Below are 22,033 nucleotides of genomic sequence, written 5' to 3'. Positions count from 1 at the left end.
GGCTCCCTGCTCTCCGTGCTTGGCTATAAATTCACCAGCAGCAGGGTGTGCAGACCCTTCCCCGACTAGAGAAGTCCAAGGTTCTGAGCAGCTGCTTGTGCCCTGGAGTTTGTGAGAAGGGTGTAGGCATTAGCAAACCTCCTCAGATGTGCTCTTTGTGAGTTTGTGACAGTTTAGGGACAGACAGGAGGATTAATGTCACAGTCCATAGACAAAGCATCCCTTCTCCAGCCTCGTGTATCTGCTCCAACCAGCTCCCCATGTGAAATGTTTGAGTTAGGAAGGGCTGTGACGTGAGTCCAGGGCTGGTGGAGATGGCGGTTTTGGAATCAGCCCCAGTGAGTTTGCCAGTAAAGGACACAAAGCTCGCAAGGCCACATACACATGGCTGTCACTGGTCTCCTTCTCCCTTAGGGGCAGCTGGGCTGGTCTGTGCAGAGACCTTGCGCCAGGAGGGTTTCTCTGACCGGATTGTGATGTGCACCATGGACAGACACTTGCCCTATGACAGACCAAAACTCAGTAAGGTTTGTATAACTCTGGGTATGCCACATTCCTCCCCAGTTCTAAAATTTGCTCTAGAACCTTTCCCCACTGTTATTCATTGCAGCAGCAAGGTTCTGTCATCCTGCCCCTGTTGCCCTTGAATATTCTTCCCTCTTTGTGACTGAAATATGGAACCAAAAAAAAAAAGGAGTTTTCAGACCCCATTAAGAGTACTCCAGCAGAAAAACAAGGGCATTCTTCCTTGTGTGGGTGGTGACACCCTGGCACAGGTTACCCAGAGAAGCTGTGGCTGCCCCTGGATCCCTGGAAGTGTCCAAAGCCAGGTTGGACATTGTGGCTTGGAGCAGCCTGGGACAGTGGGAGGTGTCCCTGCAAATTGAAATGAGATGAGCCTTTAGTCCCTTTCAACCCAAACCATTACATGATTGATATGCTGATTCTTCACAGATCTAATGGTAGCTGTCTTAGCCGCCTTGTACCTGAATGGGTCTTCTTAAAGTGTTTCTGGATCAAAATCTTTAAGGCAATGAAATGGAGCATGTGAAAAAATGGTGTCGTCTATCAGGGGTTTTATTAGTGCCTGTTTCTTGCTGCCCAGGGATGCTCTGTGCCATAATTACGATGATTCTCAGCTGTCATCACAACTAGATGACTTGATGGAAGTGCAAAGGTCATTTTTTCTGGCACACGTCCCATTTTGAATTCCAGTTTATAGACACAGGATGATTTTTAATCAGATTTTTTTTCTGCTGATTCCTGAGCTTTCTTTGATGTCAGACAGCAGCTCAAGTTGGACAGCAGCATTTGACCTTGGGGCTTGGAGATAGCATAAGGTGAGCTATGTGTTCATCCTCATGTCAGGAATGCTTACCCATGAGGACTAGTACAATCACAGCATCTAACTCTGCTTCCAGAACCCAGAAAAGGGATTTTCAAAGACAAGCAAACATGCACATGGCTTTTTGAGAGCATTCAGGCCATTTCTGTGCTTCTGCGAGTCCTGGCTGGGGTGAGGAGCAGCTTCCTGGTACCTGCATTCAAGCATCACAGGAGTTGTGCTGGGGAGCTCAGAGAATCTGAGAGTTCCTGTCCCAGCCAGACAGCTCTTCCAAACACTTATCCCCATGTATGACTCTTAGATTGGCTCTTCTTCTCTCTGTTAAATAGTAAGAACATTTCACATGCCAGAGATGTTACACATGGTTTGTTAAATCCTCCACTAAACACCTCTGACTACAGTTGCTCTTGGAAGGTGCACAAAGCCATGGAAGAGAAGGAAGAATTTTTGGGAAGAGGGTAGGAAAAAATGGAGTTTTTCTTAATCCTGTTGTGAGTGGGACTAAACCTGTACAAGCCACTGGAGGAGTGCTACCTCTGTAAGCAGCAGAGCTCTTGCTCCCTGAAACTGCAGCACTGCCCTTCTTCTGCCCTGCTGAATGCCTGTTATCAGTTTGTCCCCAGGTCCTGCTGAACTGTTTCCCCTTTGACCCTTTTGGACCATGATCTACTCCCTGTGTGTTGCCACACCTCTGTTACTGTCCCCAGAGCACCGAGCAGTAGCAAAAGCCATGCTGGTTGTGCACTGTTCTGCTTTGCCCTCCCTGCACACTGTCACAGGGGGTCAGGTGTTTCTCTGTAAATGTGGAGTATTCAAAGAATTTTCAGTGAAACCTGTATGACCCTGCCCCTGCCTCGAATCCTGTGACACCAGTCTCTCCTCAGCAGAGCATTGTCTGAAGTCAGAGTAAGGGAGTGTCTTGTTGGGCTCATTCCAGCCCCTGACCAGGCCACCTCCAGGAAGAAGGATCTAGCACATCCAACTCCATGGGCGAAGAGGAAAGTCCTTGATTCCTGCATCCCCTGTCACTCCTGGATCAAGCCCAAACACCATCCCTGTGTGGGATGAGTAGATGCTGCTGCTGAGCACTGTGCTGATGTACAGCAGGGCTTGACCATAGCATCCATGCCTGTTCCTGCTATGCTGCAGGCAGGGAGGGGTCCAGGAGTAGGGAGCAGCCTGCACACCCAGCAGGTCACTTGATGCTCAGCTTGTCCTCAGCCTGAGTCTGAGCTTCTGTCCACAGGGTCAGGAGGACAGATGAGCTTGGGCTCAACCCTGTGTGTAAAGAAGATGTATATCTCACCCCAGTGACCAGGGGAGGCTGGGAAAAGCAAGAACCTTTACTTTGCAGCTGAAGAAGTGCAGATATGGGCCCCACCCCCTTGCTCCAGCATTCAATGGAACTTGTGCAACATAACTTGGGTGCTTTTAAAAGTGTATCCTTGTGTGTTAATGCTGCTTGTTTTTACTGCTCTTCTAGCTTCCATTTGCCCTTGTAACACTGTTTTCCAGTTTTCCAAATAATCATAGAATGGTTTGAGTTGGAAGGGGCTTCTAAAGGTCATCCTGTGTCACCCCTCTGCTGTGGGCAGGGACTCCTTTTACTAAACCAGGTTTTGCTCCAGTCCAGCACTTTCAGGGATGGGGCAGCCACAGCTTCCCTGGGCAATCTGTTCCAGAGCCTCGCCACCTGTGTTGTAAAATGAAGCTTTTCTCTCACTCCCATGAACCTGTGTGTGCTGGGAGGGGCTGCAGTTATGCCTGCTTTGCTGACTCTGAAGCACTTGCTGTGGTCCTGCCTCAGGCACTCAGCACCAGCCCCAAGCTGAACCAGCAGAGAAGGCACCAGAGCCCAGACCAGCCTCTTGTGATGACTGCTGCTTGAACAGGCTTTCATTCCAGCCCTGTAGAGGCATTCCCTTAACCCATGCAACAAGTGCTGACTTGTGCTGGTAGCAGCAGTTTCTCCACTCATCTGTTCAACCCATGGCAGCTGACAGAAAAATAGCTTTTTTTGCAGTCAATGGATTCCCACCATGAGCAGATTGCCCTGCGCCCCAAGGAGTTCTTCTGCACCTATGACATCGAAGTCCTGACTGAAATGCAGGTAAGGAGAGTCCTGTGTGTGCCTGAAGGAAAGTGCTGGTATGCAGAGGCTATATTAGGGAATGTGGCCGCTGTCTCTGTTCTTGGCTCACTGGATGCCACTGTGTGAACGTTGGGTCTCCCCCAGTCCCCCTCTTTTTGCCCCACAGTGCAGGTTGCCTGTGGTTGTTCAAAACACAGTTAATAAATGCTCCTGTGACAGGAAGGGCACCCTTGGCTTGAGCATGATGTGGCCATCTGTGGTGACCACCATGTGTTACCTGCCATTCCTCGTGTGGATCTGGGGAACCAGGTGCCACTGATAAGGATAATCAGCCTTCAAACAGTGCAGACAGTGATGGCTTAAATATTTCTCCCCGTTATTTTATTTATATTGGGAGACCCTCAAGGATTTGTGAAAAGGCAACTAGGAATATTTAAGGTGTGGATTGGCTGAGTTGTGGACAGGGGAAACTAAAACAGGCTAACTCAAAGCAAGTAACTAACTAACTAATACTAACATGGAAGACTAAAACCTGACAGACAAGTTGATTGGGCTGGGACCTCGGTGAAAATCTGGGATTTCTTCCCTTAACATTATTTAGGAATGATTTTAGGTGGCGGCTGTGGATGTCAAGAGCAAGATAGCTGTGTTCAAGGATGGGTTTAAGATGGAATACAACAAGCTGCTGATAGCAACGGGAAACATGTAAGCTTCGGACAAACATCTTAAAGATCAAGAAAAAACTGTTTAATCTGAGAATGTGAGGAGCTTGTGCCTGGGGTTAAGGGATGAAATGTGGCAGGTGAATTTGAACACTGAATTTGTTTGAGTATGGAAAAGTCAAGGAACACAAAAGACATTAGAAATATCTGTATGTATCTACATCTATATATCATCATCTATTTCATATTTATCTACATGATACATTATAGAATTACAGAATTACAGGGTGGTTTGTGTTGGAAGGGATCTTAAGATTCATCCAGACCCATCCCAGGACAGGGAACACTTTCCACTAGACTATGTTGCTCCAAGCCCCATCTAACCTGGCCTTGGACACTTCCAGGGGTGGCACCAGGACCTTGAACGTATTTTCTTTAACAAAAGCTCCAAATTAGAAGTATTCTTATTTTTTTTAGAGGGCATTTTTGCCACATTGCTCTTCTTTTCACTCCTTATAATGAATGGTTTTATTAACACACACTAAAAGAATGGAAAATAAAGTTGGAAAAAAACTAAAACAAAACAGAATGAAACTCCAAAACCACTCTTCTCTCCCCCTACAAACTGTTCACTTTCCTACAAAACAACATAAAGAGACAAAACCTGTGATTTTCAGTCAGTTTCAGCATTTGAAAATAGTCTTTCACCAATTCTTTAGGAGAGGAGTCTCTCTAAGAGTCATGGATCCCACTGACAACCTAAAACAGTTCTCTAGCAGCTTTTAACTGTCACAGAAACAGCCACCCAGGGAAACCTGCTTTTGTGACCCCTCTCATTAGCAGTTTCCCAAGCTGCTTATGGGTCATGGGTCTTAGACTCTTGCATACTGTGGTGTCACCTTTTAAAGATGAATAACACCAAAGGCAAAGGATTCTTCATCTCAAGGAACAGAGATATCTTCTCACTTCTTCACTGGTGCAGAGGGCTTCTCATCTCTATCTCTGTTGAAGCATCTCATGGGATTAATATCACTTAGTCCATCACAAACACCTTTGCCCAAATCCACAGACAAATCTTAACAATCATCTCCCCAAATGCATATCTTTCCCATGATTTAAAGGGATAATCTAAATATAGAGTTCATTTCCATGGCTCAATAAGAAGTCCAGCCTAAAATGGAATGACTTGTCCCAATAGTCCTTTCACTCTCGCTCCACTGACTTCATGCTGTTTCCTCTTTATGTTCACTCTGTCCCTTTCTTTTCTCTCTCAGGGAATGGTTAGACCTTGGAAGCTTCATTTTACCAGGAAAGTGTTAAATCTGCCCAGAGTCTTTCTCTCTCTTGCTGCAGCTCATGGTGTCAGATGTTCAAAGCTGTGCTGGGGAGGGAGGGAAGAACTCTCGCAGAAAGATCAGAGATCAGAGGACCCGGGCAGTCGGGAATCAAAAAACCAGTCAGAATCATAAATGCCCTTTTTTGCCCACCCCTCAGTTTAAATCGGGGCGGGCCCCGGCCCAGCCAGGCCCATGGTTGGTATCAGGGGCCGGGCCAGTGGCCCTGCCCGGCCCCCCTTGCTGGCAGCAGATGGAGCCCGGAGGCACAGCCCAGCCAGGGCTGCTCCTCTGGGCCCAGGTAAGCCCAGCCCCAGCTGCCCAGCCAGGCTGGTGGGGCCCAGCCAACCCCCGGCTGCCATACAAATGTTACCTTTCTCTCTCTCTGGCCAAAGGGAAAAAGGGCTGATCTGCAGGAAATCGGGGTTTTTATATGGACACTTCCCGCAATTGACATTCTCAGTGGCCAAAACAGATGCCAATATCCCAAACTAGCCTTCAGATAGGTCCCTGTCCTTTCTAAAGCAATTCCAAGGTCCTGACCAAGAAAAACATTCCACATTCCTCCATAACTAAAAAACCAAACTGTGCCAGCCCGTGACACTCCTTGATAACACTCCGTCCTGACAACCAGATAATTCATCCCTCTGAATTTCTATCTTTCATTTTCCGCCATCTTTAAGATCTTTCTCAGCAATTACGGCTTAAGGCTTTGCTGTTGCAGCCTTAATTAGGTGTTGCCGTTGCCCCATTCTAACAGACCCTTTGGGAGCCTCGGCCCCAAGATAGGAATTTTCAGGACTGAACCTGGTCCAGCCATAGGGAAAGGTGATATTGATGTGCTGGGATGCTGAGTGTCACCCTGGATTGCTGTTGTCATTTGTGCCCTGGAAGCAGTGGATCAGTTTGTTTTCAGTTGGAGGTTTGTCAAAATTGGCAGTCAAAGCTGAAAATGAGGCGTCCTGGCTCTCCTTCCTTGTGTTCCTTACATCAAGCCATAAATTGAAGTAAGAGAAATGTAGCCCCTGCATAATTTATCATCTGGGGAAGGGACGCCGTAGAACAGCCAAAGAGGGACTCACACTGGGAACCAAGTGCCATCAGTCATAGCCAGTGCCACAAGGTGTGAATAGCTGGTACTAGGGTGTACAGCATTACAGCCAAAATGCCATGTGCACTAGCCACCCAATTAGGTTCAAAAGAGGATTAAGTCTTTGGCAATAATTTCAAAATCCTCATGCACAAGCTCCAGGTACACTGGGTAAATGCTTTTTAGGGCACCTAAATTATTTAGGATCTTCTGTCCTGTTTCCAGATGTGAGTCAGGTATGCAGAGACCAGATATTAAAAAATATATGGGCTCCAGTAAGTGCCTGTGGGGGGCTCAGTTAAGCTGCAACAGCATCAGCAGTGTGCCCATGGGAATGGAGAGTGTAGCCTGCATCTGCAGAGCCTTATCAAACTTGCAATATCTGGCTCCAAAGCACTGCTGGAGGACATAGTGAGTTTTCTGTGTCCCATTAAGCTTCTAAAATGTATATGACATGCCAGTAATTGAGCATAGGCTTGTAAAGCAATGCCTGTCCTGCGCTGGCTGCACTGCCCCAGGAAGGAGCTCCCCTGGACCTGTGGGTATACCAGTCCACGATGGGGTATGGGGTGGCTGCTCAGCATCCCCTGTTCCACCACTGGCCACCAGCATCTGGGTTTTTCCATGTTATGTCTCCAGCCCAGAGAAAGGTGAAAAAAGGAAAGTTGGAAATGTTCTTGGAGCCCTGGAAGGGGTATCTGCAGTCCTGACTGGGTGCTGAACCACACAGAGTTGAGAAAAGCAGCTGTATCACCCTCGGTGTTTTTCAGGCCCAAAACTCTCAGCTGCAAAGGCAAGGAGATGGAAAATGTTTTCAACATCCGGACACCTGAAGATGCCAATCACGTGGTGAAGCTGGCCACGAGCAAGAATGTGGTGATTGTGGGAGCGTCCTTCCTGGGTAAGTACTTGCCTGGCTCGTGTCCATGTCCCAGCTCTCCACCTCTGCCTGCAGATGGGTAAAGTCCCTTGCCCAGTTTGTCACTGCCCAGTTAGAGGTAACACCCCCATGAAATTGGACATGGGGTAGTCCAGCATCCAGCCCCAGGTGTGTATAAAGACATTTCCATGGTGAAGAAATTGATTTTTCAAAGAGGCTGGGCTGGCATGGGCACAGATATTGCTGTCCCAGTCTGAAAAGCACATGGCAAGACAAGTACTGGTGCTCATGTGGGTCTGAATCTGATGTGTCTAGAGTTGGCTTCAGTCAGGAGAGTCTTGTTGGTGGGTGGGAGCCTGTGGGCTTATTCTCTTTTACATTTTAGCTGTGTGGTGAATTTTTAAAATGCACAGGAAAATCTTGTAGTTGATGGCTCTTCCTTTTCCTTGATATAGTTCCAACAAAATTATTGTGGGTCCTAACAATATAAGAATGGGTCCTGCAAGCCTTAAACATAAATGGTTATTCCTCAGGGAATTTATTATAAATTTTTTTTTCTTCTTTTATAAAATACAAACTTGTTTTTATGGTTGAATCAATATGATGTACAGGAAAGCATGTGGTGTGGGGGGCCAATTCAAACTACAGGTCATCGAAAACATTCCTTTCCAAAAAACCCCCACAGACAGAAAATGTCTTGGTGGAGGTTCCCATGCAATTCCCAGCACCAAAATTGTACCATTCTGATGGGAGGAAACAGCGACTCCCAAGAGCTGTTTCAAACCACAGCTGAGGTTGTCTCAGCCGTAGGAGGAAGGTTTCCCTTGGCTGAAGTCCCTTGTTCCATGTTTTTCCCAGGGCACTTTGGAATTTCATGGCTAGTTCCTCCCTTTGGTCTTTAAAACCTACATCTAAGAACACCTGAATCAGTGTGATCCCTGGTGTGATCAGGGCTGTGGCTCCCCAGTTCTCCCAGGAGTGCAGCTCCAGCCTCCCCAGTTGGAGCGGGTGAGGCTGCTCCTTGTCTGCAGCCAGGGACACAGGGCAGTGCTGCGTGGGTTAATGTGGCTGTTTGGACCTGCTTCTCTTCTCAGGGATGGAGGTGGCTGCCTACCTTGCGGAGAGGGCCCACTCGGTGTCCCTGGTGGAGCTGGAGCATGTTCCCTTCAAGAAGTTCTTTGGGGAGCGGGTTGGCCGTGCTATCATGAAGGTGACCTTGCTTTCCCATCTGGGTGGATTGGTAACAGAGCAGGTTTTGCTTGTTTCACTTATTGCACTAATTAATGTACTTCACACTGATTGACAAAGCTGTGATGGCAACAGTCGGTGAGAATGGGCTGTGTTTTCCCTGTCATGGTCCATGTGCTGTGGGGCTCCTTCTAGAGCCGTGTTGGGGATTTGGGGCTGCTGACCTGTTTAGCAGTGTGGCTCAAGACAAGCCTGCAGGGTGGGCAAGGCAGTGCTGGGGGCAGCAGGACACCAGGACCGCGGTGGTTCAGGGTCCTGATGTCCCCTGCTCTGTCCCTTGTCCCCCTTATAGATGTTCGAGAACAACAGGGTGAAGTTCTACATGCAGACGGAGGTGTCGGAGCTGCGGGAGCAGGAGGGGAAGGTAAGTGGTGGGCAGAGGCAAACTGCTGTGACAGGGGCGAGCTGCCATTCCCTTTCCTAGTGGGATTTTGCTCTCCCCTCTTTCCTGTCCCCTGAAATTCATGTTCCTGGATTTGGTCCCCAGGAGCAAATGCATGCCTGTGTGGTGGCTTCATTGCTCCCACTCACCTCCTGCTGCTTTTCTAAGGAATTATGGTCAATTTGCATTTCGAGGTGAGCTGCTAGCTTGGCTTCCTGCTGCTATGGAGGGGTTTTGTCCCTAAAATAACTCTGATGTGTCTCCTGCAGCTGAAGGAGGTTGTGCTGAAGAGTGGGAAGGTCCTGCGTGCTGACGTCTGTGTCGTGGGTGTTGGTAAGGGTTGTGTGGGTGCAGAGCCAGGGAGGGAGGGCAGAGAAGAAGTTGGAGGGGACATGGCAGCAGGAGGACCCGGGCCTGGGTGGCCAGGGGTACTGGCAGTGCTCTGCCAGCCCTGCTGGACTGCCACACATGAGTCCGCATATCTAAAGAAGGCGTTTCTAGAGCGCTCACCCCAAAATGCAACTGAAAATATATTTCAGAAATAATATTTTTTCCAGGAAAAAAAAAAAACAACCCTTTAAAGCAGTTTCATCCTCTCAAGTTTTTTTAATTAAAGCTTCCCCAAACTGAATTTTTTTAATGTTTGGGTTGGTGGTTGTGGTGTGGGGGTTTTTTTTGGGTTTTTTTTTGGGGTTTTTTTTTTTGTTGTTTGTTTGTTTGTGTTGTTTTGTTTTGGTTTTGGGTTGTTTTTTTTTGATTGCTGCTTACAGCAACCAAAAATGTACTCCATACTATAAAATAAAATACCCCATAGAATATGATTTTTCTCTTTACACTTTGGGGGGGGAAATTCCCTTTCCTTCCCTCTTCAAAATGCTGTGGACTGGAAGAATCACAGAATTAATTTAATTCTGGTTTTGTTGTTTTTTTATTGACTACTCTGATTTTTGAAAAGCCTGGAGGTAAAAAAAAAAAAAGGATGAAAAAAGGAGAAGGAAGGTGAAGGAAATGTACAGACTGGGGGGAGGGTGAGGAGTCATGGCTGGAAACTCAAAGGTTCCCTTTTAAATATTTTTTTTTTTCAAAATATCTATTAAAAAAAAATGAAATTGAAAATTATCTCTGAGCACTAGAAAAGGGCGGTGGGTAGGTTACACTGATGGCTTGGGCAGGACAGGGATCCTGAGGGGCCAGAGGCTGTAGGGTACCTGGCCCTGCTCCACACCCCCAGAGCAAGTGCTGCCTGTCACTGGGGGCAGCCCCATTGTCCTGGCAGGAGGAGAGGCCTCAGGATCAGCCCCTAGGGCTGTGGGACACTGGACACTGCAACAGCAGCCTTTGGCTTCTCCCCAGGTGCAGTCCCAGCGACAGGCTTCCTCAAGCAGAGTGGCATCAACATCGACTCCAAGGGCTTCATTGTGGTCAACAAGGTGAGCGCAGGGGCAGCCCCTGTGGGAGGGAGAGCAGGAGGAGCTGGGCCAGCTCTTCTGATGGATGAGCTTCCCTGGGGCTCTAAACTGCTGCCACAGGGGCTTTTCACGGTCTTTTATCTGCCAAGATTAGTAGAATTGGATTTTTTGAATTTTTTAGGTTGGCCTGTGCAGGGCCAGGAATTAAACTCGATGACACTTGAGGTTGCCTTTTGTTGGAATGGTAAAAATTTAAGATTTTAGTGTATAGTAATACATACCAAAACCTTTACAGCCTTTCATCTCAGGATATCCTGTGAGATGCTGAGATTCCGGGAGCATCACCAGGAGTGCCTAGGACCCCCCTCTGCAAGTGGGGGTGTGCAAACCACAGACCTGGATGCTCTGGGTCTGACTCTGAGCTGTCCTGGAGTGGTATGGATATTTAGAGGGGAAAAAATTGAGATGGATCCATTTTTTCAAGGATCCTACCACCAGTGACTGCGATGGGAACAGTATTGGAGCTGGTGGGTGTTGGTGCCTTGGGCAAAGGAACGTGTCAGGAGGCTGGGGCTCAGTGCCATGGAATGCTCATCCCTGCAATAAGCTGGGCTCTATCTGCAAACACCAACAAACCCCAGACTTCTGAGAGGAGCCCCAGGACAGTGTCTTTTTACTGGCTAATCCACTGGCCAAGGGATACTGTAGGTCCTTGCATGTGTGTTCTCATTTGCAAGTGAATGAGGCTGAATGAGATCTCCCCTGGGGGTCCCACAGCCAAGCAAAGGTTCTCCCTGTGTTCTGAGGGACCGTGGCAGCTCTGGACCACTTCAGCTCTAGAGTTCCTGTTCATGTAGGGTGCAAACCCCACTAATGTCCACCTCTGTTTCCCCCTGCAGATGATGCAGACCAACATCCCAGGGGTCTTTGCTGCTGGAGATGCTGTCACATTTCCATTGGCCTTGAGGAATAACAAGAAGGTGAATGTCCCCCACTGGCAGATGGCCCACATGCACGGTAGGTACTTTGTAGAAAAGAACATTTTAAATTTCCAAACCTGCCAGGGCACGAATGAGACGACTGCCAACAGAGAGACTGGGTGGTTGTATTGAACACTTTGAAGTGTGTGTATCTTATGCTGCCTCTTGTGTCTTCACCTGTCAGCACTCTTGCTAAGCTTTGCCTAATTATGCCTCAGCAGCAGCACAGAGGAGCCCAGGGTCAGGCTTTCCCATATTCCCTTTGCTCCCTTGGCACGGCTGCAGGAGCCTGCTCTTCTCCTTGCCGCAGAACACTTAGGAGTTTGCATCCTAATGCCAGCGTGGGCTCAGGTTCTCAGCTGGGCTTCCCACACTGCCAGGCTGGCCTGGGAATGTTCAGCAGAGCTCTGACTCTTCTTGCCTCTGGTCAGCTTGGAACCCCTGGTGTGATGGGCTGCCCTCATGGCCACAGTCCCACGGGGAGATTTCCTGTGCCCTAGGTGCGAGGTTTTGGAACCACAGCTCCAAATCCAGCCTTTGGACACCTTCCTCATGTCCAGATATGCTTCTGAAGCAGGGACCATACCCCGACAGTCTCCATGCCCTCCAAGGGTTTGTCCATCCCATCCCCATCTCAGCAGGAGCCCAGCACACTCTCAACCCTGTCACTATTGCATGAGTTGGAAAGAGTCTCATGGGTACGTGGCGCATGGCAGTGGAGGTGACGAGCAGGAGCTGCACCATGGGGAGGGGTCTGAGCCCATCCTCGTGTGCTTCCTGCTTTGTCTTTGTTGCTGTGTGGGTTTTCTCAGCAACAGTTCTTCGTTTCCCTTGTACTCTGTGACTGCTGGTGTTGGTGCTGTGACCTGAGGGCAGAGCATGGAGCTTGCCCTGGAGTGGCAATTCCCCTGTCCCTGTGTTCTCTTACAGGCCGCATTGCTGCGCTGAACATGCTGGCCCATGGCACGGAGATCAGCACTGTCCCGTACCTGTGGACAGCTATGTTTGGGAAGAGCATCCGATATGCAGGTAAGGGGCTCCTTGGGGCTGCTGAGAGTTTGTGCTGGTGGAGGTGTCCTGGGATAGAGAAGCCAGGGTTGCCTCCTTCACAGTGAACCCTCCTCACTGACCTCTGCCACAGGGCTGCTCTCTTGCCTGGCTTCCAAGGGGTTTCAGTGTCTCCTCTGAAACCCATCTGCCACAAAGTGCACTTCTCTAAACAGGATGGAGAATTGACTTAAATTACATATTGTGAGGAAATTCTTCCCTGTGAGGGTGTGGAGGTTCTGGCACAGGTTGCCCAGAGAAGCTGTGGCTGCTCCTGGATCCCTGGAAGTGTTTAAGACCAGGTTGGACAGAGCTTGGACCAATATGGGCTAGTGAAAGGTGTCCCTGCCCATGGTAGAGGGTGGGAACAAGATGTTTTTCAAGATCTTTTCCAACCCCAAGCTTTCCTGTGATTGTGTGGTTTTTGGTACCTGCATCTCCTGGTGCTGATCTCTTGGTCACTGCAGGATGTTCTCCATGTGCTGGAATGAAACACGGTCTTAGAGCTGGATCTAGAGGAATTGCTGCTGAATCCACTTTTTTGCTTTCCAGGCCATGGGGAAGGATTCGATGATGTTGTCATTCAGGGAGATTTAGATGAACTGAAGTTTGTGGCATTTTATACCAAGTAAGTGTTTCTCTAGTTCATGTTCCTACACAGGCATGTATCTGAGATTACTCTCCTAGGCTGGAAAATATTTCTGCCAGAGCTTGTGTCAGACAGTTTTGTTTGCCTCTGCTGAGCTTCTGGGACACTTACACAAGGCCCTGGAGAAATTATGTTCTGATTGTGCAAGTTAAACTGGTCTTTAGATCTGGTGTCTCTGCCCTTTGTCTTCATAATCTTTGTGAGCAGATGATGGCTTCTACTGGCAATTTCTAGCAAATATTTCCTTCCCATCTCATCACCATGTTAATGATTTGTGACCAGTGCTGGACAGAGTGCTCAAGCATCACTGTTTCTGCTTCTGGTTTGACAAATTGAGCTCAAAAGGCTCTTCTGTCTATCACAGGCTGCGAAGGTTTGAAGGAATTCAGGAACTTTGTTACATCTGTAGTGAAACCCAGCACTCCCCCAGGTTGGGGGCCTACCTGTGAATGCATTCTTGAGATGTGTTGGCAGCTGGGATGTGTTGCCTAAGCTGTTCTAGAGCTGTGCTGGCTGTTTATACTAGAAAGTCAGTGCACCGTGAATTTATCCCAAAAATATTTGCTGCTGTTTATTCTTCTGTTGCCTCTGTCCATCCCAGATTAAAACCAGTAGCCGCAGAACATCCTCATGCTGGAACCAAAGGGGTCTCTCCAAGTGCTTTCTGATAGTGAGGATAAGGAGCGGGAAACCAGGGAAGCAAAGGGCTGCCCGGCTCAGCCACCAAACCACTTGCAGCAGCATCCAGGCAGGGATCAGGAGGGAGCTCAGGACAGAAGCTAGCTCCAGCTCTGCAGACATCATCTCACTGCCCCTCTGTTCCATCTCCAATGTACCCCATGCTTCTCCCTCCCTGAGGGTGGCTCACTTGCCCATGTTGCTCCAGAATGGAGCCTAGTGGTTGGATATGTGCATTGGGCTTGAAGTATGGGGCTCCCTGCATCACCCCAGGGATCCCCAGTGCTCACCCTTCTCCCCCTGGCACCTGCACATCTTGGGTAAACACCTGCTGCAGGGATAGGGCTCTAGCTGGCACCCAAGGACCATTGCACACTGAGTACAGCTCAGAGTGTGCTGGAACGTTGGTGAAAATTGTCTAAAGGGGTCGGTTTGTACCAAGGCACCACCTGTGCTGGGGAGAGCTACTGTGGGGGTGTTCTCCTCCTGCAGCCTTTCCATACGAGAGTCTTTTATCTTTTTATCCCAACCCTACTTAGAAAGGAAATGTCAGGTTGCTTTAATTAAACATCTGAGGAGGCTGTTCAAAGGGCCCTGAGCAAGGTGCATAATCCCTGCTCCATGCCAGGGCCCCACACTCCGTTGTGCCATGGTGGCTGCAAGGGACAGGGGCTGCCAGGGGACCTGGGCTTGGCAGGCAGCACTGGGGGTCCCTGCTGAGAGCTGTGTTGTTCTGCCACCCAGGAGGGTCTCCCAGAGATGGCGTGTGGGTACCAGGATGGCATTCCATGCTGAGAGCCGGAGGTACTGGGAAGCACTGGCTGGTGGGGGTCAGCCAGTGTGTCCCCTGCTGCTTGGCTTCCTGACTGTGAGAAACCACTGTAGCATTTCTTCCTCTTTCTTTCTTGGTGGTGGTTCTTCTAGTTGGTGCTAATGTTGGTGCTTTTGGACTGAAGACAGTCCCAAGCTGACCATTTCCTCCCGCTTCCTTCTGCTGTGCCCATCCTGTTGTTTGGACTCTTCTCCTTCTGGCTCTCCTTAGTTGTTGCAGGAATCACTGGTGGTTCCCGCTCCTACAGCCTGTCTTCAGCATTGGCTTTCACAATAAAGCTTCTTTTGCCGCAGAGTTTGAAGAGGAAAGCAGTTTTATCAGAGTTATGTAGAGGTCAATACAAGGCCCTGTGCTGGGAGGTGTAGGGGACAGCACTCTGCAAATGTCCCTGTGGGACACTGCTTTCACAACAGACTCATGTCTTCCTGCCCCTAAGATCTAGGAGATCAGGGAATTGCTGTGGCTGTCTTCTTCACAGTTCCTTGCCTCTGTTCCATTGAGCCCTATAAAGGAAGGGAAGACCACATCCACTGTGCTTCCCTCAGTCTTCACAAAGACTTCTGATTGCTCCAAATCCCAGCTTCAGGATGGGAATTCTTGTTGCCTTTGAAGACCTTTTGAAAAAGAGGGATTCCTTCTGGCTTCCCAATATGTCTGACAGTGTTCAAAAGCCGCTGCTGATGCAAGATGCTCCAGCTCTCCAGCACCCCATGAGTTATTTTGCAAAAGGAGCAGCTACCCCATGTCCTGCTGACAGAAATGTTTGGGCTGCATTTGCCTTCCTGGCTGGCCCCTTTGGGCATTGTCTGGGTTTGAGGCTGAGCCAGTGGGCAGCTGGTGGTTCCCTTGCACACCTTGGTTATTCATTGCTTGGAACAGCACATCTCCCCCGGTTATGATGGATAGGTCTCTCCAAACACTTTGTGTTTCCCAGCTGGGAGCTGGCTCTGCTCAGGAAGCTGCTCTCCTTGATTTGCCATGAGCTTATTTAGGAATGGGAGTTTTATGAAACAGTCTGTGATGGAGCTGCCTCATGGCTTTGTAAACAGATGTGAGATGGCTTTAACTCCCATGGCTGTAGAGGGCTGAGGTGTCCTCTGAAACATGGCTTTTGCTCTCCTTATCGCGGGAATTAGGCACACATTCCTCTACACCCTGGCTGCTCTTTGCTCTGTTGATCCCAGAGCTCTTTGGCAGTGGATTTAAGAGTAGATCTTGGTTTAGTGGGTGCTTCTACTCTTCAGTTTATTCAACAATATTATCAGAGTTTAAATTCTTGCCCACACATCCTCCCTGATCTCACATTGTGCATTCACTTATCTCTTCATGAGTAAGGCTTTGAAGGTTTACGTTTGGATCGACCTTAGCAAACCCCAAATGAGAAGCACCCTTCTTGTTTGCTTGTGACCTTTAGCCAAAGCTCCTCTGGCAGTTTTACGTCCTCTTCCTTCTGCTTTATTTGTTTTCCACTCAGCCTTTGAGGCTGTATTGGGATCCTGCTAGGGGAACAGTCAGCCAGCCTGGACATCACATATACATGGGGATTTCCTGGCTGGGGCTGTGGGACCAAGGGGTTGGACACCCCAGCTGTCCCAGTGCCTGTGGAGCAGCTCAGAGCAGGGCACCATGCCCATTTGGAGATGGGGATCAGGAAGGGGATGTGGCGCATCCCAACTGAGTGTTCCACAGGGAAATCCTGACCACCTGCCTCTACACTCCCTCAGCACAGGGCGCAGTGCAGGCATCCTTCGTGGGGTCCAGGTTTTTATCCACCATCAGATCTACCTTTGGTGGTGTTTTCCCACGGATGCCAGGGTGCCAGAAGTGTCTCCATCACCCAGGCACCCTAGTGATGCTCAACACATCATCGTGAACATCAGTGGGACCAGTGGGGCCCGCTCTGCCACTCTGTATGCTCTCCTGATCCTTGTTCCAGCCACTAGCACAGTCCCTGTGGTGCTCATACCTTGGGATCAGGCCTGGCTCTGGAGTGGGTGATCCTCTTTGCCTCCCTCTTCTCTCCGTCATAGTAGGTTTTGGGTGGTGGAGCTGTGGCCATGCAGGCTGCCCTAACTGCTCTGCTCTGCCCGGCCCTAGGAGTGATGAGGTGGTGGCTGTGGCCAGCATAAACTACGACCCAATCGTCTCCAAGGTGGCTGAGGTCCTGGCTGCCGGCAGGACGATCCGGAAGCGTGATGTGGAGTAAGTAGACAGGCAGTGGGAAGTGACCGTGCCAGGGCAGCGGCTAAGCGCAGCTGTGGGGTGCTGGACAGAGCTGAGCCTTTCCCACTGATCCCTCTCCATACCCTCCTTACACCTCCCTTCCTGTTCTGCTTCCTCCACGCCCCCTGTGCTGTCTCCCAGCTGCCTCCAGGTCTGGCATCCCCCACACATGGGGTTTGTCTTAAACACCAGGACCCAAATCCTTGCACAGACAGGATGGGATGGGGATACTCCCTGCCTTCGGGCACTGGCACATCAAGAAATCAATGCCTGATGCTGGGGTGCAGCTGGGCACCCAGTCAGTCAAGGAGACCTCCAGAGAGGGTCTGGGTGAGGCATAAGCCCCTATGCACAGCCCAGCCCAGAGAGCTGGTGGTGCCAGGATGCTGGCCCCTGGTGTCTCAGCCTCTGGTCCCTTGGAGTGGAGCTCATAGGCAAAGAGCATTTTTCTCCCTTCACTTTGTTTTTAAGTCCATGCGAAGGAAAGAGCATAGCTTTGTGCTGAGGGTGGGTGCTGGAAAACAAATGCAGGGAGGTGATAACAGCTGGGAAGAAGCCTTTAGAGTGGGAATCAGAGCTGCTGAGGAAATGTGGGTCTCTGTCCCAGGGCTGTTTCCACATCCGGTATAAAACCAGATCCTTTCAAAAGCTCAGAAAGCACTCCCAACCCCCAGGCAGCTCTGAGCCAGCTCAGACTCCCTGGACACCCCTGGGATGGGGAGCATGTCGTGGGCACCCCCAGTTGAGAGAGGGTTCATAAAATAACAGAACAGTTTGGGTTGGAAGGGACCTTAAAGCCCATCCAGTTTCACCCCCTGTCCCCTTCCCCCCACTACCCCAGGTCCCATCCAACCTGGTCTTGGACACTTCCAGGCATGGGGCAGCCAGAGATTCTCTGGGCAGCCTGTGCCAGGGTGTCACCACCCTCAAAGGGAAGGATTTCTTGTGCCATCACCCCAGTACATCAGGAAATAGTTGCTTGTGTCCCACTTTGTGGCTGGGAGGGAGGTGGTATCTTGTGGGCACCCTGGGGGCGGGGAGGAGCTGCTGGCCCTGTGGTGGGGCTTGGGGGCTGGAGGAAGCTAGATTCAATCTGAATGTCTTTTCTCTCTTTGTCTCCTGCTGCTTTCATAACTTTAGGCTGTTTGTCCATCATGGCAAGTACGTTTGGTTTGGGGTCTTGAGTGTGCTGAATGTGAGGGGCTGGCAGGAGAGACAGCTGGCCCCCTGACTGGGCCACATCCCTAATTCCCAGATGGGGACACTGGTTACATGGAGGGTGTCCTTGTTTTGCATCCCCCTCACATGGCAGACAATGTTGGGTGGTAGGGCTGGGGCTGCCCCTACCAGGAGCCACATCAGGCACAGATCCTGTTGGTTGGGACCTTGCTTGGCTGGGGGTTTGGTGACTTTCCATGGATTTTCAGCTGAAGGGCTGCTTTTAAGTATAAATAAATAAAATGTTTGAGCTCAGTTTTACACAGAATTGAGGATCTGGAGGTGACTTGTTGGACAGTTTAGTGACAGGTTAGTGAGGACAGAGGAGGGAGCAGGGTGCTGGGATGGACACCAAGTACTGAACTAGCACTGAGGCACACCAAGAGCATTTCCCTGCACACATTGAGAAATCCCTCACAGCGCTGTGGTTTTTCTCTCTTTTAGAACTGGAGACATGTCCTGGCTAACAGGGAAAGGCTCCTAACGCCACTGATGGTTGAGCCCTCCTGATGCTGCACTTGCCGTGGGGAGATGAAACAGCAGTTCCACAGCCCGCTGGGAACCCCATGGCTCAGCCGTTTCCCTTTGAGACCTGGATGAACCTGGCATTGTGCGCTGACCTTCCCAGGAGGATCTCACACATCTCCTCTGCCCCTGTGCCTGCTGGGCTGGGGCTCTGCTGTTGCAATTGCTGTGGAATGCTGGAAAAGCAACCCATAGAGAGCATGGGGTTTGGCAATGGGATGGGCATGGATGCCATATGACTCTGGATCCTGCCACTGGCTGAGGGTCCCCAGGCGGGTCTGCCCCACACATGGCCCTCACCCCCATAAGCAGCATGAGTGCCTTTGGTTGCTCCTGTGCTTTCATGCATGATGCTCCTCTCCAATTCTCTTTGCTCCCAGCACAGTTTCAATGTGCATCCCCGTGGAGCCTGACATCTGCTCCCTTCCTGCATGGCTGCGGCATTTGCCACAGCTTTCCCTGTGCCCACCCACCCCAGGGGCCGTCTGGGCAGACCAGGAGATGGGGTTACACTAGGTGATCTCTGTGCAGCTGGTCCTTGTGTTGTCCAGGCTAGTCCTGTGAAGCCCCACCAGCAGAGGTGGATCCCTGTCCATGCTGAGGGCTCTGGAGCTCATTGGTCCCCATCCCAGCATCTCCTGTCCTGGAGCAGCCAAGGGGCTGGGGTGCGTTCCCTGTCTCGCGGGGCTCGGTTTGGGCTGGAGCACTGGCAGCTCTTGGCCTGTTCCTGGGATGCGTAGCAGGGGTGCCTGAGAGCCGTGGTGGCTCAGCTGCAGCCCTGGGCTGGGTAGCCACGCTTCCAGCCAGCCTTGGGATATCTATCCTTAATGCTGTCATGGGATCAGTGCTGTCAGTGCTGCTGGTGAGGTCTTACTCAAGGAAAAGTAGCTGGGGGAGCATTTCTAGCGGTCCATTCTCTGGCATTTGTCCAGCGTAGTGACAAGGCTGCGTTTCCTAGCCCACCATGCCAGTGCTCTGCTGTCCTGTTTCCTGCCCCATGCTGAAGAGCCACGTCTCCAGCTCAGGAGTGGACTTGGCCAGCCACAGCCCAGTGTCCATCAGCCCAGCAGAGTGGGGCTTGAGGGTCCCCCTTGGAGAGACTCCAAGAGTGCTTTGTTCTGGGGGTGACTCCTTCCCCAGCAGTCAGTGTTTTACCCTGAGTCCCAAACAAGAGGATTTATATTTTCAGTTTGATTCACGCCCTATGAATTAAAGCAATACTATTCTTGGGGTCTGGGTCATTTCTGATTCCTTCCACGACCTTGGTTCACCTCTGCATGGCCAAGTTGTTCAAACACCTCTTCTCTGGAGACTTCCCACCTGTGTCCAGCTCACCTGTATTTCCAGTCTTTCAGATCTGAACTGGATAGAAATGCACCAGTGTCTATCACATCTCTGGCTGGTCTCTCCTGGTTTCACTGCAAAGTTTTTCCAGATGGAATGACGAAGAGGGATAGTAGCAGGATGTGCACACTCCAGCACGCGGTGATGAACAGGGATCATTGCGTGTCTGCTGGACCCACAAAGCGATGGCAACTTGCACGTCTCATCTCAGGTTCCAAAAGACAAATGTCAGTGTTCCTGTCCCCAGGTCCTCCTCTGAGGGCAGAGGTGGCTGGGGCTGCTCAGCTTCTGGTGCCCCAGGCAGGGCTCTTCCAGAGGGGTCTAGGGCCATGGGCACTGCCCAGGTGGAGGCAGCTGCCCAGGTGCTGCCTCAGCTCTGCCCACTACCCACAAAGATCTGGATTTGTATCCCATATCCTGCTGGTGGGATAGTTTGACTTGGCTTTGACAGCTTCCCAGGGGACCCAGCTGGAGTGCCAGGGGACTCTGAGGCACCACTGTGTGGCATTCCCTGGAGCCAGCCATTCCCTTTTCCCCAAGCTCTCTGTCATATTCTCCGTGCCGGGTGAGACTGGCAGCTCCCCCAGCACAATCTGGCTACACTGGGGACACACTGGCAGAGTGCTTTGTTTTTCAGGAAGATGCTTTTTGACCTCCTTTGCGTCTGATGGGGCCTCATCCAGTAATGGACATGAGCTGCATAAAGTGGGCATCACCTCCATGTTCACAGGGCTGAAGAGCATTCAGGGGCTGAGGAAGGTCCTTCTGCCCCAGTCTACTGCTGCAGTGGGGGTAACAAGTCCCATTCCCTGCTTTTTACAGAGTTATTTCAGCGAGGGCTGGTATTATCATGCATGACAAGAGAAATCCCAGTCACCACTGTAGCTTTCCTTGGGACATGTGCCAGGTCATGGCAGGGCTGCTGGCTCAGATGGGGATCGCTCCTCTGCACAGATGTGGGGTGATGTTGAACCTGGGACCCCCTATGCAGTGCCTTGGCATATGCTTCCTGGTGGTGAGTCTGTCCTGGAACTGGGAAAGGCTGGGTTATGCTCTCTACCATCTTTCCAGGCACATCTTGCAACCTCTCATGCGAGGACAGAAAGTTTCCATCTCCTTTTAAGAAACTGTGGGTTCCCATGAGGAATGAGAGACCAGCTGGGGGACATGCAATGACCCCCAGGTGCACTGCCCCATCTCAATTATCTTCACTAGACTGCCCAGGTATCATCTTGGCTGCTCACCTTGCCTGCCCATGCAGACTTGATGCTCCCAGATCCCGAGCCCTCCAACAGCTCCTGCTCCTCAGATTTTGGGCGGTGACTGTCACCCTGCCCATGTCTCACCTGTGTGCTGGCAGGACTTGGGGGACAGCTGGGGCTTTGCCTCTGCCCCATGCAGGTGAGACCCCACCTGGAGAACTGCATCCAGCTCTAGGGTCCCTGCACAGGACGGACCTGGAGCTACTGGAGCAAGCGCAGAGGAGGCCACAGAGATGCTCCCAGGGCTGGAGCCCCTCTGCTCTGGAGCCAGGCTGGGAGAGCTGGGGGTGTTCACATGGAGAAGAGAAGGCTCCACAGAGACCTCAGAGCCCCTTCCATGGACCAAGGGGGCTCCAAGAGAGCTGGAGAGGAACTTGGGCAATGGATGAAGGGACAGGACAAGGGCAGGTTGGGATATTGGGGAGAAGATGGGATATAGTGAAGAAACTCTTCCCTGTGAGGGTGGTGAGGCCCTGGCACGGGTTGCCCAGAGAAGCTGTGGCTGCCTCTGGATCCCTGGAAGTGTCCAAGGCCGGGATGGATGGGAATTGGAGCAACCTGGGATAGTGGAAGCTCTCCTTGTCCATGGCAGAGGGTGGGATGAGATAAGCTTTGAGGTGCCTTCCAATCCAAACCATACTGTGATCCTACAACTTCAGCCAGTCAGGTGTTCGTCTAACCATGCCTTCAGCCCCAGGTGGTTTGGTTTTGGCAGCATATGGCAGTGAATTCTGCAATTTCATTTTAGCTTTATCCAGAAAAAAATCATCTCTTCCTTTGGTTTCTTGTGTTCCTTAACAATTCCCGGCCCTTAAGGACTCCATTTATAGCAC

General features: G+C 50.6%; 2 protein-coding genes across 6 annotated transcripts in view; one reads left to right on the top strand and one right to left on the bottom strand.

Moving 5' to 3' along the window:
* Positions 1 to 19,824, top strand: part of AIFM3 (apoptosis inducing factor mitochondria associated 3) — a 46,517-nt gene extending 26,693 nt beyond the window's left edge. Inside the window, exons 7-20 of one of the 4 annotated variants that reach the window (XM_040080829.1) lie at positions 415 to 527; positions 3,369 to 3,455; positions 4,051 to 4,142; positions 7,294 to 7,424; positions 8,498 to 8,613; positions 8,944 to 9,015; positions 9,303 to 9,366; positions 10,387 to 10,463; positions 11,342 to 11,459; positions 12,353 to 12,451; positions 13,022 to 13,097; positions 16,726 to 16,830; positions 17,992 to 18,012; positions 18,514 to 19,824. In XM_040080829.1, coding sequence (XP_039936763.1) covers positions 415 to 527; positions 3,369 to 3,455; positions 4,051 to 4,142; positions 7,294 to 7,424; positions 8,498 to 8,613; positions 8,944 to 9,015; positions 9,303 to 9,366; positions 10,387 to 10,463; positions 11,342 to 11,459; positions 12,353 to 12,451; positions 13,022 to 13,097; positions 16,726 to 16,830; positions 17,992 to 18,012; positions 18,514 to 18,553 — 1,211 coding nt within the window. In that variant the 3' untranslated portion in view covers positions 18,554 to 19,824. Of the gene's footprint in view, positions 1 to 414; positions 528 to 3,368; positions 3,456 to 4,050; positions 4,143 to 7,293; positions 7,425 to 8,497; positions 8,614 to 8,943; positions 9,016 to 9,302; positions 9,367 to 10,386; positions 10,464 to 11,341; positions 11,460 to 12,352; positions 12,452 to 13,021; positions 13,098 to 14,540; positions 14,601 to 16,725; positions 16,831 to 17,991; positions 18,209 to 18,513 lie in introns of those variants that run through there. The other 3 variants (XM_040080826.1, XM_040080830.1, XM_040080828.2) reach the window with 3 other exon arrangements.
* P2RX6 (purinergic receptor P2X 6) overlaps positions 4,495 to 22,033 on the bottom strand; it is a 30,994-nt gene continuing 13,455 nt past the window's right edge. Inside the window, exon 12 of one of the 2 annotated variants that reach the window (XM_058422819.1) lies at positions 4,495 to 5,480. In XM_058422819.1, the coding sequence (XP_058278802.1) occupies positions 5,454 to 5,480 (27 nt within the window). In that variant the 3' untranslated portion in view covers positions 4,495 to 5,453. Of the gene's footprint in view, positions 5,481 to 9,759; positions 10,483 to 22,033 lie in introns of those variants that run through there. The other variant, XM_040080834.2, reaches the window with a different exon arrangement.

The sequence above is a fragment of the Hirundo rustica genome, chromosome 17, assembly GCF_015227805.2.
Source record: "Hirundo rustica isolate bHirRus1 chromosome 17, bHirRus1.pri.v3, whole genome shotgun sequence".
Classification (NCBI taxonomy): Eukaryota; Metazoa; Chordata; class Aves; order Passeriformes; family Hirundinidae; genus Hirundo; species Hirundo rustica.
The sequence above is the reverse complement of the archived record's forward strand: the minus strand, read 5'-3'. Positions and strand labels throughout refer to the sequence as shown.